This window comes from Carassius carassius, unplaced genomic scaffold (assembly GCF_963082965.1).
Source record: "Carassius carassius unplaced genomic scaffold, fCarCar2.1 SCAFFOLD_58, whole genome shotgun sequence".
Lineage (NCBI taxonomy): Eukaryota > Metazoa > Chordata > Actinopteri > Cypriniformes > Cyprinidae > Carassius > Carassius carassius.
This window is the reverse complement of record NW_026775030.1, coordinates 1095635-1110407: the sequence shown is the minus strand read 5'-3', so window position 1 is coordinate 1110407 and position 14773 is coordinate 1095635. Positions and strand designations below refer to the sequence as shown.

At 39.5% G+C, this 14773-nt stretch overlaps 1 protein-coding gene across 1 annotated transcript in view; it reads left to right on the top strand.

The window, feature by feature from the left end:
- Nucleotides 1-14773, top strand: part of LOC132134234 (interferon alpha/beta receptor 1a-like) — a 59883-nt gene that overhangs the window by 34124 nt on the left and 10986 nt on the right. The window contains exons 5-6 of the mRNA XM_059547036.1: nucleotides 11478-11625; nucleotides 11981-12135. Coding sequence (XP_059403019.1) covers nucleotides 11478-11625; nucleotides 11981-12135 — 303 coding nt within the window. The remainder of the gene's footprint in view (nucleotides 1-11477; nucleotides 11626-11980; nucleotides 12136-14773) is intronic.

Sequence of the window (14773 nt, the reverse complement as noted above, 5' to 3'; positions counted from 1 at the left end):
AATTATTTTCCTTCTTAGAGAAAAATGGTATATGTGAGGATTTCCAGTCAGGATTTAGACCGTATCATAGTACTGAGACTGCTCTCCTTAGAGTTACAAATGATCTGCTCTTATCATCTGATCGTGGATGTATCTCTCTATTAGTTTTATTGGATCTTAGTGCTGCGTTTGACACAATTGACCACAACATTCTTTTGCATAGACTTGAACACTTTGTTGGCATTAATGGAAGTGCATTAGCATGGTTTAAATCGTACTTATATGACCGCCATCAGTTCGTAGCAGTGAATGAAGATGTATCATATCGATCACAAGTGCAGTATGGAGTACCTCAAGGCTCATTACTAGGGCCGCTACTCTTCACGCTTTATATGTTACCCTTGGGAGATATCATCAGGAAACATGGTGTTAGCTTTCACTGTTATGCTGATGATACTCAGCTCCTTATTTCTTCGCGGCCCGGTGAAACACACCAATTTGAAAAACTAATGGAATGCATAGTCGATATAAAAAACTGGATGACGAGTAATTTCTTACTGATAAATTCTGACAAAACAGAGGTGTTAATTATAGGACCTAAAAACTCTGCTTTTAATAACCTAGAACACTGTCTAAGACTTGATGGTTGCTCTGTCAATTCTTTGTCATCTGTTAGGAATCTAGGTGTGCTATTTGATCGCAATCTTTCCTTAGAAAGCCACGTTTCTAGCATTTGTAAAACTGCATTTTTCCATCTCAAAAATATATCTAAATTACGGCCTATGCTCTCAATGTCAAATGCAAGAATGTTAATCCATGCATTTATGACCTCAAGGTTAGATTATTGTAATGCTTTATTGGGTGGTTGTTCTGCACGCTTAGTAAACAAACTACAGCTAGTCCAAAATGCAGCAGCAAGAGTTCTTACTAGAACCAGGAAGTATGACCATATTAGCCCGGTCCTGTCAACACTGCACTGGCTCCCTATCAAACATCGTATAGATTTTAAAATATTGCTTATTACTTATAAAGCCCTGAATGGTTTAGCACCTCAGTATTTGAATTAGCTCCTTTTACATTATAATCCTCTACGTCCACTATGTTCTCAAAGGCAATTTGATAATACCTAGAATATCAAGATCAACTGCGGGCGGCAGATCCTTTTCCTATTTGGCGCCTTAACTCTGGAATAACCTACCTAACATTGTTCGGGAGGCAGACACACTCTTGCAGTTTAAATCTAGATTAAAGACCCATCTCTTTAACCTGGCTTACACATAACATACTAATATGCTTTTAATATCCAAATCCGTTAAAGGATTTTTACGCTGCATTAATTAGGTAAACCGGAACCGGGAACACTTCCCATAACACCCTATGTACTTGCTACATCATTAGAAGAATGGCATCTACGCTAATATTTGTCTTTTTCTCTCTTATTCCGAGGTCACCGTGGCCACCAGATCCAGTCTGTGTCCAGATCAGAGGGTCACTGCAGTCACCCGGATCCAGTACGTATCCAGACCAGATGCTGGATCAGCACCTAGAAAGGACCTCTACATCCCTGAAAGACAGCGGAGACCAGGACAACTAGAGCCCCAGATACAGATCCCCTGTAAAGACCTTGTCTCAGAGGAGCACCAGGACAAGACTACAGGAAACAGATGATTCTTCTGCACAATCTGACTTTGCTGCAGTCTGGAATTGAACTACTGGTTTCGTCTGGTCAGAGGAGAACTGGCCCCCAACTGAGCCTGGTTTCTCCCAAGGTTTTTTTCTCCATTCTGTCACCGATGGAGTTTCGGTTCCTTGCCGCTGTCGCCTCTGGCTTGCTTAGTTGGGGTCACTTCATCTACAGCGATATCGTTGACTTGATTGCAAATAAATGCACAGACACTATTTAACTGAACAGAGATGACATAACTGAATCCAATGATGAACTGCCTTTAACTATCATTTTGCATTATTGACACTGTTTTCCTAATGAATGTTGTTCAGTTGCTTTGACGCAATGTATTTTGTTTAAAGCGCTATATAAATAAAGGTGACTTGACTTGACTTGATATAAGTTCCTCAACATGGCCAAGAGCGTTGTATTAAAATGCTCTAACTGGCTGTTTCCCTGTGGATGGTAGGGAGTAGTGCATGAGCCTTGTATCCCATAGAATTCTTCCAGTTTAGCAAAGAGCTTGTTTTCAAATAATTTTCCCTGATCATGGTGCAGTTTACACGGAAAGCCAAACTTTAAAACTTAAAATATTTCCCAAAAACCTTCTCAGCAGCTGTCTTAGTGGCCTTGTTGGTACAGGCATAAGCTTGAGCAAACCGCGTGAAGTGGTCCATAACCAGTAAAATATACTCATATCCTCCTTTACAACTTTCCAGGTGTAAGAAGTCAATGGACACCATCTCAAAAGGGTATGTTGTTATCACATTGTTCAGGGGAGCTCTGGTGGGTTTATTCGGCCTCTTCCTTTTTAGGCAGCTACACACCTTGGTCACGTAGTGTTCTACGTCTCCCTGCATCCAAGGCCTAAATAATCTGTTACGTATAAGGGCCATTGTTCGCTCAACACTAATAACTCACCTTCATGTCGTTCCAAACCTGTGAGACCTCTGTTCATCTTCGGAACACAGTTTAAGATATTTTAGATTTAGTCCGAGAGCTCCCAGTCCCTCCATTGAAGCTGTGTGCACGGTATACTGTCCATGTCCAGAAAGTAGGGCTGGACGATTATGACCTAAAATCAAAACCTCGATTAATTGAACATTTTATCTCGATTACGATCACTGAACGATTATTTTGTTTCTGTTTTGTTTTTTTGCCCTCATAGTTCACTGACAAGGTTTGTACTGTAAATATGATTGACTATTAAAGGTGAGATATCAGCGATCTGACATCATAGCTCACTATCAGCAGTTATTTTATCTATGTTCGTAACATTTCATACTAGGGTTGGGTATCGTTTTAATTTTATCGATTCCGATTCTGCTTATCGATTCTGATTCTTATCGATTCCTAATTTCAATTCCAATAAGATAAAAAATCCAATATAAAAAAAATTAAGTCAAACATATAGATGTCAAACATTTTTACAAAGCATTCTGTTGCAGCTGAATAACATGAGTAAAAATCAGCAGCCTACAAAACACTGCAAGAGGAATTTTGCCTGTGATTAAAAAAAATACCATAGCAAAAACAACAAGATTAATATAAATTTAAAATATTAAAGTGTTAAAGACAGGTAAACAGTTAGTAATAAGATAGGAACAAACAAATCAATTAGCAATATCATAAATAAATACAACTAAACAAAATTTCAGGTACAGAAACTGTAATTAAAAGTTTAAAAACACTGCAAAGTTTTCTTTTTATAAACAAAATAAAGCTTAATCAAGTAAAGTTATTAAATATATTCAGTCAAGATCAGTGAATGATTTTCTTTTGTTCTTTGGTTAACATTAATGACAGGCAGCGCGTTTATTAGGCTGTCATCTCTTTAAGCAAAAATACTGCACGTGTGTGTTTTCTTTCTCATCTGTTTATGTTCACGTAAGACAAAAATGAGTTTATGATGATATACTGATGTAGTTTTCTGTATCGTAGTTTCGACTCGGAACAACCTTTTCTACAGTTAAAATACACAGAACAGTCTGAGAACGGACACAAACCGGGAACCCCCAGCAGCGGTTGTGCTGCACGCAAACATGCTATAATAAGTTTTGAGATTCTAAGCTACTTTAGTGATAAATCACAGGACAGCGCTGACAACTAGTTTCTGTGTTCCTCTGTGCGCGATCTTCACAGCTGTTTATATGAGTGTTTGTGCCACAATGCAGCTGCGCGAACATGGTAGATCGATATAATAATACACATCCGATCATCTAATCGCTTGAATGTCCAAACCATAAAACAAATACAACTGACAATGTTTAGTGTAGACGCAAGGCTCACCGCTCACGCGCCATCAGTATGTATTGAACCGGCGTTCACCTCAGTGTTTTGCATTTATGCCACTGACAGGACGGGGCAGAGTCATGTGGCTACACACGCGGTAGTATGTTTTTAAGGGGCAAGTGTTAACATGATTTAAAAACGAAATAACCGACATGGGAAAATTAAGTTGATTAAAGGTTATGAATTTCGGTTTTGATTACTTTTCGATTAATCGTCCAGCCCTACCAGAAAGGTAAGAAAAAAATCATCAAAGTAGTCCATGTGACATCAGAAGGCCAGTTAGAATTTTTTGAAACATAGAAAATACTTTTTTGTCCAAAAATAGCAAAAACTACAACTTTATTCAACATTGTCTTCTCTTCCGGGTCTGTTGTGACATTTCAAAACACTGCAGTTTATTGATATCCGGTTCGCGAACGAATCATTCGATGTAACCGAATCTTCTTTGTAACCTTCCAACCGAGAACTCTCAGAAGGACTCATCACAAATAAATTTATAAGGGAGGACTTCATTGACTATTATGGAATTAACCAGACTCAAATACACAAACCAAGTACAAACACCTAAGTAATTGCATAAATGTTTATATCAAATATGTCCCACAAAACAATCAAAACAGTGAATCAACAATTGAAGATATGCATGCATGTTTTCTAAGTTAACATAGTGAAAAGGATATATGGTAGCAGACTTAGCTGGTCATTGTCCATACCCCAGGTACAGATGAAGATATGGGATTTGTCAAACAAAAAAGAGCAAAAAAGTCAGTAGTTCATTTCATATTCTAGCTTCAGTCAATCCAGGCTTCAGTTCAGCTTACATTGCAATAATGGTGTCCTTGTAGCCCTCAACCATCTCAAATCTCAGTTGATTCAAGTCATCCTATGATGATACTGGCATGACTAATTAGAACCCATTAAGAAACAGTACAGCATAGGATGGAAGCATCAAGTAGAATAAGAAGGATAACTTCGTAGATGAGGTATCTATGAGAAGTCCTTCTAAATAAAAACATACAGGCTAACATTAACACCAAACATATTACATGAAATAACGTAACCCAGCAAAACAATGATAACACTTACTTGGATGAGGAATGAGGAATGGTTCTCTCCAACCAAACAATACTCCTACTGTACTTCTTCTTGCCTTTTATCCAGAGAAAGAGTAGTCTGGAGAGCCCCCTAGAGCATGGTAGTGATACTACTGCTCAAAAAACAAAATAACTGCTCTAAAGGCCGTTACATCTTGAACCAGTTCACCAAATCGAACTGAATCGTTTGAAACGCTTCACGTCTCCAATAAGCATTAATCCACAAATGACTTAAGCTGTTAACTTTTTTAATGTGACTGACACTCCCTCTGAGTTCAAACAAACCAATATCCCGGAGTAATTCATTTACTCAAACAGTACACTGACTGAACTGCTGTGAAGAGAGAACTGAAGATGAACACCGAAACTAGCCAGATAACGAACAAAAGATTGACTCTTTCTCGAATCAAGAACCGTTTCTGTCAGACACGTCCGATTCGAGAACAGAAGAGCTTATGATACTGCGCATGTGTTGTGTGATTTAGCGTGAAGCAGAATTACACACAGAGCGTCTGAACCTAACAGTTTTTTTTTTGGTATTTGATTCTGAACTGATTCTGTGCTAATGTTATGATCCCAGGTAAACCGAAGGCTTGAATCAAGGGCAATCATCATTACGTCGAGCGCAAAATAAACGGTGAACTGTTTTCTTCAACTGGTTTATTGAATTGAACTTAATTCAGTAATTCAGGCGATTGGGCCTCCTCTTCGACCAACTGGAACTTGACTTCCACCCAGCCTATAAAGGGGATAGATGTTTGGTTAAATGTTTTCCCTTCCAATGTTCCACATCCTAGAATCTCTTCCATGCTGTGCACTGCGGCGTGTGGGAGGTGTTCTGCTCGCCATTCCTCATTAATCAGACAAACCTATGATCCTGAGTCCCACAATGCTTAGGTTGGCACGCAATCAATGAAACTGTTTCCGCTGATGGGAAGTGCCTCGACGCTACTACGTGTCTCAACTTGACTGCTTATTTCCCCACCTTGATGTGACATGGTTTGGGCTGCCATGTCCACTTGATTCATTCTTTTTTGTCTGCTCTCTTTGTCATCTACAGCCTTTAGAGAGATGGCCCGGCTGTCCACACTTAAAGCAATGTACACACTAGGCGTTTCTCAATGTCAAGGATACTTCCTTTGCAGGACTGGTCCTTCCAAGTCACTTCCTTCAGAGGCTAGGCGAGACTCCTCTTTAGCATTCGGAGAACACGTAAATGGAACAGGCTAGCAAGTGCACGTAATTGCATCATTACGTCAGTGAAAAGGTCCGTTTGAATAACGCTGTGAATGGTATTGTTAAATTACTTTGGACAACTTAACTAGTTATTTATAAAAGAAATGCCGATAACGCAACCAATTGTTAAATGACAGGTCCGGTTCAGTTAACCATTTGTATTTGTATAATTTACAATATCAATATGGTAGTAATTTGTACTGGCATTTAAACGTTAAACTTTACTTATATTTACTACAGTTATAACAAATGTTTGGTAACGTCAATAAAAACCGTTAACGCTCCGACTCCGCCAACGCTCTGCATTTTTTTAATTTTTGAACAAGATAGCAAAGCTGCGCGCATAGGATTCCGAGGATCCTTCCTTGACATTGAGAAACACCTACTGATCTCCAACGTTATTATTTCTACACCGCTTACACCCTTTTTTGTCTTCCAGTTTGAATGAGCTGATGGCCCTCTCTGACTGTAAAAGGCTTTCCTCATTTCCTCCATTTCCATCTTTAGCTGTTTCACTACTTCAAATAGTTCTGTTTCTTTCTGGCTATTAGCTGTTAGTTTGCAAACCTTATTCTAAACAGCTTGGCAGTGGGCCTCTGGGACATCAGCGTGTGCCCCTCCTTTTCTACTGTTTTTCTGAGGGACTTCTACTTCAGTTTCTATTTCATTGACTTTGGTGACCTTAGTTTTGGTTTCTTTAGCTTGACTTGTCTTTCATCCTCAACACTAGCTGCTTCGTTCATCCTTTGAGCACATCATCAGTTATCTGCAGGTCATCCAGGTAGGGTTTAAGTTGAAATGTAATATTATCACTCAACAGCCCAGTACTGACAGATCTCAAGAACTTTTCCTGTATGAACTCAGGGCTACACTGTTCATCAGACTGTACTTCTCAGTAGAGGGCGACCAATTAATCAGGTTTTACCGATTAATCGGCACCGATAGTTGATTGCTGGAACAATCGGTTATCGGCAAGAATCCATGCTGATAGTTTTCCGTGTTTCTTCCTTTGCTGGAGTAGCTGATAGTTTCCCGGGTTGAGACCGTTGTAAGAGCAACTGAGAAGGTTCTGTTTTCATTATACATTGCGAGAGTGGCCTCTAGTGGCTGAATTCACTGACAGCACATGCTATTTGTTTAGACACGTGATGCTGCATGCTGAACAGAGCGAGAAACGTCAGACAGAAAATCCTAAAAGAAAATTACATTATATTCGCCCCGAATTGTTGTTAATGTACATAATGAATTGTATATTGAGCATTTCCATTGAAATGTTTGTCTTTCTGTGGCTCTAATAAAGTCTGTATGCTTCATTTATAGAGCTATAATATAGATCGCTCTTTCCGTTTGCTCCGTTTTTTAAACACTGAACTTCAAACTTATCTTTGCCTCATTGTTCATTCTTGAAGTCAACTTGTGTCCATTTGATGAATAAATAAACAGTTTTAGACCACTGCTAGAGATGCGTCTGGAGTGTGTGTGATACCGGTGAGTTCTCCTAGACTCAGCAATGCTCTTTTATATTGATTAGACAATCATTAAGTGCTAAATAAGAAAATAGAAGCAGTTAAAGTGCGAGAGTAAACATTATGCTGGTATAATTGTATGGCTTTATGTTTTCCGGGATGCAGAAAACGCGGACAGATTTGCGGAATCCATTCTTAAAAATGGAATTCACAGTTTAGCGCGCATGACGTTCGCTGTGATTTCAGCGTCTGCCATCTCACAAAATGAGGGTGAAGAACATCTCCAGAACTGCTCACTTCATGAGAATCTGACCGTTTGATTTGAGCAAAAGCATTATATCACATGCACAGAATTGTAAAGGTATTCATTTATTTTGCAACCCGTCAAACTAAAAGTCAGGTTTTGAAGTTTATTGTTCAGTAGAATGTACATAGCCTACTACTACTACTAAAATGAAACAAACATTATTTTTAAAGGAATAATCACACAACATTTCTTCCATGTTTTAATTTTAATAGTAAATCCCCTTTGTTTGCCAAAAAATGTTTGCTTAATTTTAAGTAATTAAAAGACAAATAAAATGAATTTTCATGCCTTGATTTGATAACAGTAAAAATTTAAATACACAGAATTCTTGAGGGGAAAAATCATTAGGCTTCTTTAAGAAAAAATAAATACATTAAGTTGTTTTATGTGTTCAAATAATTAGACATGCTAAAACTAAAATTTGGTAACAATAAAAAAATATGGTGAGAGAAAATAAAACATTTCATAGGCCCCTAATCATGTAATTTCTGTTAAACTTTTATTAAATAGATTTTATTTATTACAAGTTTCATAATTTTATTTAATTAGACTTACTTCGATTAATAAACTTTAATTTAACTATTAAGAAGGAGTGGAGTAAAATTAAAATGGAAAAAACAGAATCCAGAAATATTAAAAAACAGAATTTGGATATAAATAAAATTTAATTTAGGAAAGAATTTAACAGATTTCATAGGGCTTTCATTTCATTTACTATTACTGTTATTATTATTATTATTATTTTAATATATTCCCACTGTTATCTAGACCAGCACGCACCGCCCCATCTGCCCCCTGGCTGTCTGAGGTTCTCCGTGAACATCGCTCTAAACTCAGGGCTGCAGAGAGGAAATGCCAGAAATCAAGAAACTCTATCGACCTCAGTGTGTATCAGTCTCTCCTCTCTTCCTTCTCTGCAAATGTCTTCACAGCTAAAACATCCTACTACCACAACAAAATTAGCAGCTGTTGTGACGCTCGGACACTCTTCAAGACTTTCTCTTCTCCTCTTAATCCACCGCCACCACTTCCTCCATCGACTCTCACATTATCAACTCCTCTCTTCACTCTGGAACATTTCCCTCAGCATTCAAGCAGGCTCGAGTAAGCCCACTGCTCAAGAAACCATCTCTAAATCCAGCGCTTCTTGAAAACTACAGACCGGTATCCCTTCTTCCATTCATTGCAAAGAAACTTGAGCGAGCTGTGTTCAACCAGCTTTCTATGTTCCTTGTACAGAACAACCTCCTGGACAGCAACCAATCTGGCTTCAAAAGCAGGGTTAGTTACTGAAGCCCTGCGACTAGCAAGAGCAGCTTCAAAATCCTCAGTACTCATCTTACTGGACCTGTCTGCTGCTTTTGACACCGAACCCAACTCTACCTCTCATTCCAGCCAGATGACCCGACGGTAGCTGCTCGCATTTCAGCCTGTCTGAGTGACATTTCTAGCTGGATGAATGACCATCACCTTCAGCTTAACCTTACGAAGACAGAACTCCTGGTGATTCCAGCTAACCCATTGCTTCATCACAACTTCTCTATACAGCTGGGTTCATCAACCATTACTCCTTCGAGGACAGCCAGAAACCTAGGAGTTGTGATGGATCATCAGTTAAGTCTCTCACGGACCTTTTCCTGGACTGTGCCCAGCTGGTGGAACGAGCTCAATTCGTACAGCAGAGTCTTTACTAATTTTCAAGAAACATCTGAAGACTCATCTTTTTCGACAGCACTTAACCAACTAATACTAGCACTTTTCCTTTTCTTGTCTTTTCATTTATTAAAAAAAAAAAAAACCTGGCTATGCGTTCTATACTAGACTAACTGAGACTTGTCATGGCACTTGTATACTGTTGTTGTTCTCTTGTTGACCTGACTGCTTCTATTGTTCTCATTTTGCAAGTCGCTTTGGATAAAAGCGTCTGCTAAATGATTAAATGTAAATGTAAATTATTACTACTACTACTATTAGTATGGTTCAGTACCGTTGTTTTTTGTTTTTTTTAAATATAGAACTATTTTTTTTTTTTTTTTCAGTATCCATTTTAAAAACTACCGGTTAATTCATCGGTATTATTGGCCAGTGTGGACCAACCTTGCTATCGGTATTGGCAAAATCCAATATCGGTCGACCTCTAAAGAAGGATGCCAGCAACAGCCTTTCTTTGTTCAATAGCATGAAACAGAAAGTTTCGAGGGGATTCACGAAGGTCTTGACTAATATTCACCAATTTGTGATAAAGATCAGTGGAACTGTCCTCCTTTAAAATGCCCCTTTAAGATTGTTTTCAGTTAGGGAAGGGTGAGGTTACTTTTTATCTCAAGGATGTTGCGTAAACTGAGGCCAGGGCTAATAGCTTGTACCAATGCATCAATCACTTCAGACTCATTATAGCCCTTGCTGAAAACCATATTGTCAGGGACCCGTCAAGCTCTAATCACCCACACCTGCTCACCATCAGCGACCTCCTCAAAGCACTATAAAGCACTCATCTCAGCCCCAGTTCGAGGTCAAGCCTCCAACAGGAACAGACCACAAGCTGTTGTCTCTTGATTATCTGATGCACCGCGGATTCGAAGACATATCGTATATGGACCTTTGAAACACTAACCTCTGTGTCCTTGTTCTATTGCCCCCAGGATTCCTGAATAATCGCCTGATACCTAAAGTCCAACAATCTCCCGTGTCTTCTGTGTTTCCTCCGGGCTCACTTGATAACCTCTGTTTCTGTAAGAGAAAGACAAGTATTAACGAACTGTGACTGTGTGGCACTGACATATCTTCAAAGGACGTACTCACCTGCTTTCAGAGTGATTTGCACCAACCCCGCACCTGAAACCACCGATTACTTACCTTGCACTTGTTATTCTGTAAATAAACACTGTGGTTGGATTCACTTACCTCTGCCTCTCGTTACTATTCTGACACATATCAATTTGGTGCATTAAATTGGTATATGAAAGTTTCTCCTTTTGACCTCTTTCCCCTATCTGACCACATATTTTAAATTCCCTCCTTATTGTGATCTCAGGCAGTTTATTTATTTGACGGGGGTAATCAGTTTCGACGGTTTTCAAAGTGGGATCTCCATTGTCAAATTTTTCACTCAGTCTGTTAACTAAAGCTTGAGTGGATGTCTGAAAACTCAGCTGAAGCTCTGAATATTGTTTTTGCAATTTTTAAATTTCACATGCCTCTGCTATGTTTTCTGAACTGGCTTTGAAACGTAATCAGAACCTATTGAACAGGCATGGGGGGTACTTATTCATTGCATGTATTTTTTCACATACCACATTTCAGAAAACCTGATGCATTCAGTTGTGTTAACGGACCTTCTTATTTTACGGCCATGACTGGTGTGTTTGGTTTTTAATGCAGTATTACTGAATAAATAACACTGCTGGGTGACATTATTTCCTGCTCTATCCCTGCAGAAGGCTAAAGTTCTGGAGACGAACAACAATCTGGTGATGCTGACTGAGCTGGACAGACAGACGTGGTACTGTGTGAGAGTTCAGAGCCGTGATGTCTTCTATAACAAGAGCAGTGTCTACAGCGACACACAGTGCACACGCACTGAAGGTCAGCAGCTCCGTCACACACACAAGTCAGTCATGTCAGATTGAATCACATATGTGTAACATTCAGCCAACAGAATGAAAAAACAGTCTTCCAGTGACGGTTTAACCGCAAATTGTACCTAGTAAAGGCTACTGTTTTGGGAGAATGATTAATTTAATAAATGTATAACTCATACCTGTGAGTTCTTTTAAATACTTTACATGGTTGTTCATCCTCATTTATGAGCATTTATAGTGTACATGTATGGATTTCATAATGCAGAGGCGGTACTCATGATGACAAGTGATTCTTCTGTCAGATGAATGAGTGTGTGGCATACGGTGACATTACGACTGAATGCTGTGTGTTATTTCAGGTCAGATGCCGTACTGGGAGATATTTCTGTACGTCCTGATCGGTCTGCTGCTGTTCTTCCTGCTGGTGCTGTTGTACTTCTGCTTTTACAAGATGTTCACGCTCCTCAAGAACACCTTCTGCCCAGACATTCAACTCCCGGATCACATTCAGGAGGTACAGAACATTTATACTCTAATGATTCGTAACATGTTCCTAACATGTGACAAGCTTCATATTAAAGACTTTAAAAACTGGTAAGACATAGTTTATAGTTTGGTTTCGCAGTAGTTTAAGAGGTTCGGTCAATCATATGCTCAGACCGAAAGGCTGTGTGTGTCTCTGACTGAGACACAGACTACACATGCTGCTTAATGTGTTTGAGATGTGCTGTCTTCCTGAATGCATAACTGGAATTGGATATCACAGGTATAGCCTCCATCTGAAAATGTTAGAAAGCCATGGAAATATAAAAAAAAAAAATTCAGAAGTGTATGAGGCTTCTGTTCTGGGATTCTTTTGTAGGGATGAACGATTAATTGCATTTGCGATAATATTATGATATGAAAAAAACTAAATTTTTCAATCGCAGAAGCTGCAACTAAACTTTGTCACTTGACGCAAGAGTAAAAAGGTGTGTTCCACCTCTTTTAGGTTGCTAATGACATCAAAGTACGACGAGAGAAAGCAAAAGGAGACGTCCGCTCTCTCCTAGCCCTCACAATACTTTGATGTCACACACCGATCTGTCTAATCAGCGCTGCTTCAAGTCTTCAGAGGAAGCATCAAGTTGACACGCTACAGTGTTGCCAAGTCCGCGGTTTGGGAAACCCCTCCATTAAATGTATTTTACTGCCTGGAATACCGATGGACCCCCCTCGAAACTCGATTGGGCTAGTTTTGAGTAGCAGTTGGGCAGATCTTGTTGTTAAATCCTGGCAACTCAGGCACGCTACGTGCTGAAATGTTTGAAAGTGTATATAATATGAATGTACTTCAAAACGCCACATTGAAATTACTCAAGCAGTGTTATGATGCATTTCATTACTGAAGACTTCGGCCTTAAAGTAATATATATAGTAAGTTAATACATTTATTTAAAACCTTTCTAAAGCAGTGGTTCTCAGAGTGTGGGGCATGCAGGGCATCAACAGAAAAATAAATAAAACGGTTAACAGCCAAAGGACGTAACTTAGAATGGGAGATCGATCGGTGTGTAAAAGGGAAGAGAAAAGTCATAGGTGAAGTCTCACAGACCCAGGCAGATGCTGGTCATTCAAAAGATAAATGCAGAAAATATGACCAGGCATATCTTGCCCTCAGTTTCACTCACTGTGTTTATACCGGACGCTACAGTTGTTGTATCGCGCCGCAACAGCTCTACTGTACACTGGACAAGACAAAGTGACCGTTGCAAATCATTTAACTTTTTGTTAGTATATCATAAACAGAACAAGATATCAACTTTAATGTCGGGTTTTGTTGAGTTGCGCCGCATTCAGTGTAGATAGCATCACTGATTGGCTCCAATACTGGCATTTTCTGCCGATCGGGTATCAATCAGAAGAGTCCGGTCCAAATCCAATATTGTGTGTGTACTATTCTGTGTTATTGTTGAGCTCCATGAAAGGCACAAAAACATTATAAATCACCAAAACGTTTTATGGACATATTTCAAGTGTTCTGAAGCTCAAATTTCAACGACATTGTAAACCATGAACTTCCTCCCACACTAGATGAAAACCACCAGGCAAACACTAGAAAACACAACTCTGCAAAAGCAGTGAGTACCCAAATACTCAATTTCATTCGGATAGATGATTGAACAAGCTTCTAATTTCATCCAAATGGACGGACGAGCCCCCAATTCATGTTACGCCCCATCAAGGGGTAAAGGCACAACATGAAAAGTGAAGGAGGAAGCGGGGCTTCTTTTGAGGGTTTTTAATTGAGAAAGAAGGTGACATCAGGGCTTTTAAGGTGTGCCTAAATTTGAATGCACCAATCCAGATGGGCCAATCATTAGCCTGCTGGAGCCAATCAGCATCCTATCTGGACACACACTTTCAAAATAAAAAAGGAGACAGAAACAACAAAATGCAAAACAAAGGGTTGTAACCACTATAAATGATCATGGAATAGGATTGAGTAAGATGCAGGGAATGTACTAGGATGGAGGGGTAACAAATAAATATAAGGATATTGCACATTTGTATTGCATAAGTGGGGAACATTTAACTGTTCATGAGGTAGATTGCCTGTGGGAAGAAACTGTTCTTGTGCCTGACTGTTCTGGTATTTGCGGCTCTGAGGCGCCGGCCAGATGGCAAAAGTTCAAAGACAGGGTAACTTGGATGTAAGGGAGCCAGAGTGATTTACTGAGCCCTTTTCCTCACTCTGGATGTATACAGTTCTTGAAGGGTGGGCAGGGGTGCACCATTTATTCTTTCAGCAGTCTGAACCATTCTCTGTAGTCTTCTGATGTCTGATTTTGTAGCTGAACCAAACCAGACAGTAATTGAAGTACACAGGACTGACTCAATGACGGCTGAGTAGAACTGTTTCAGCAGCTCCTGTGGCAGGTTAAACTTCCTCAGCTGGCGAAGGAAGTACAACCTTTGTTGGTCCTTTTTCAGACAATGTGAAGTCAATGTGAATGTCCCACTTCAGGTCCTGAGAGATAGTGGTACCCAGGAACCTGAATGACTCCACTGCAGTCACAGTGCTGTTCATGATGGTGAGTGGGGAAAGTGCAGGGGGTTTCTCCTGAAGTCCACAATCATCTCCACTGTTTTGAGCGTGTTCAGCTCCAGGT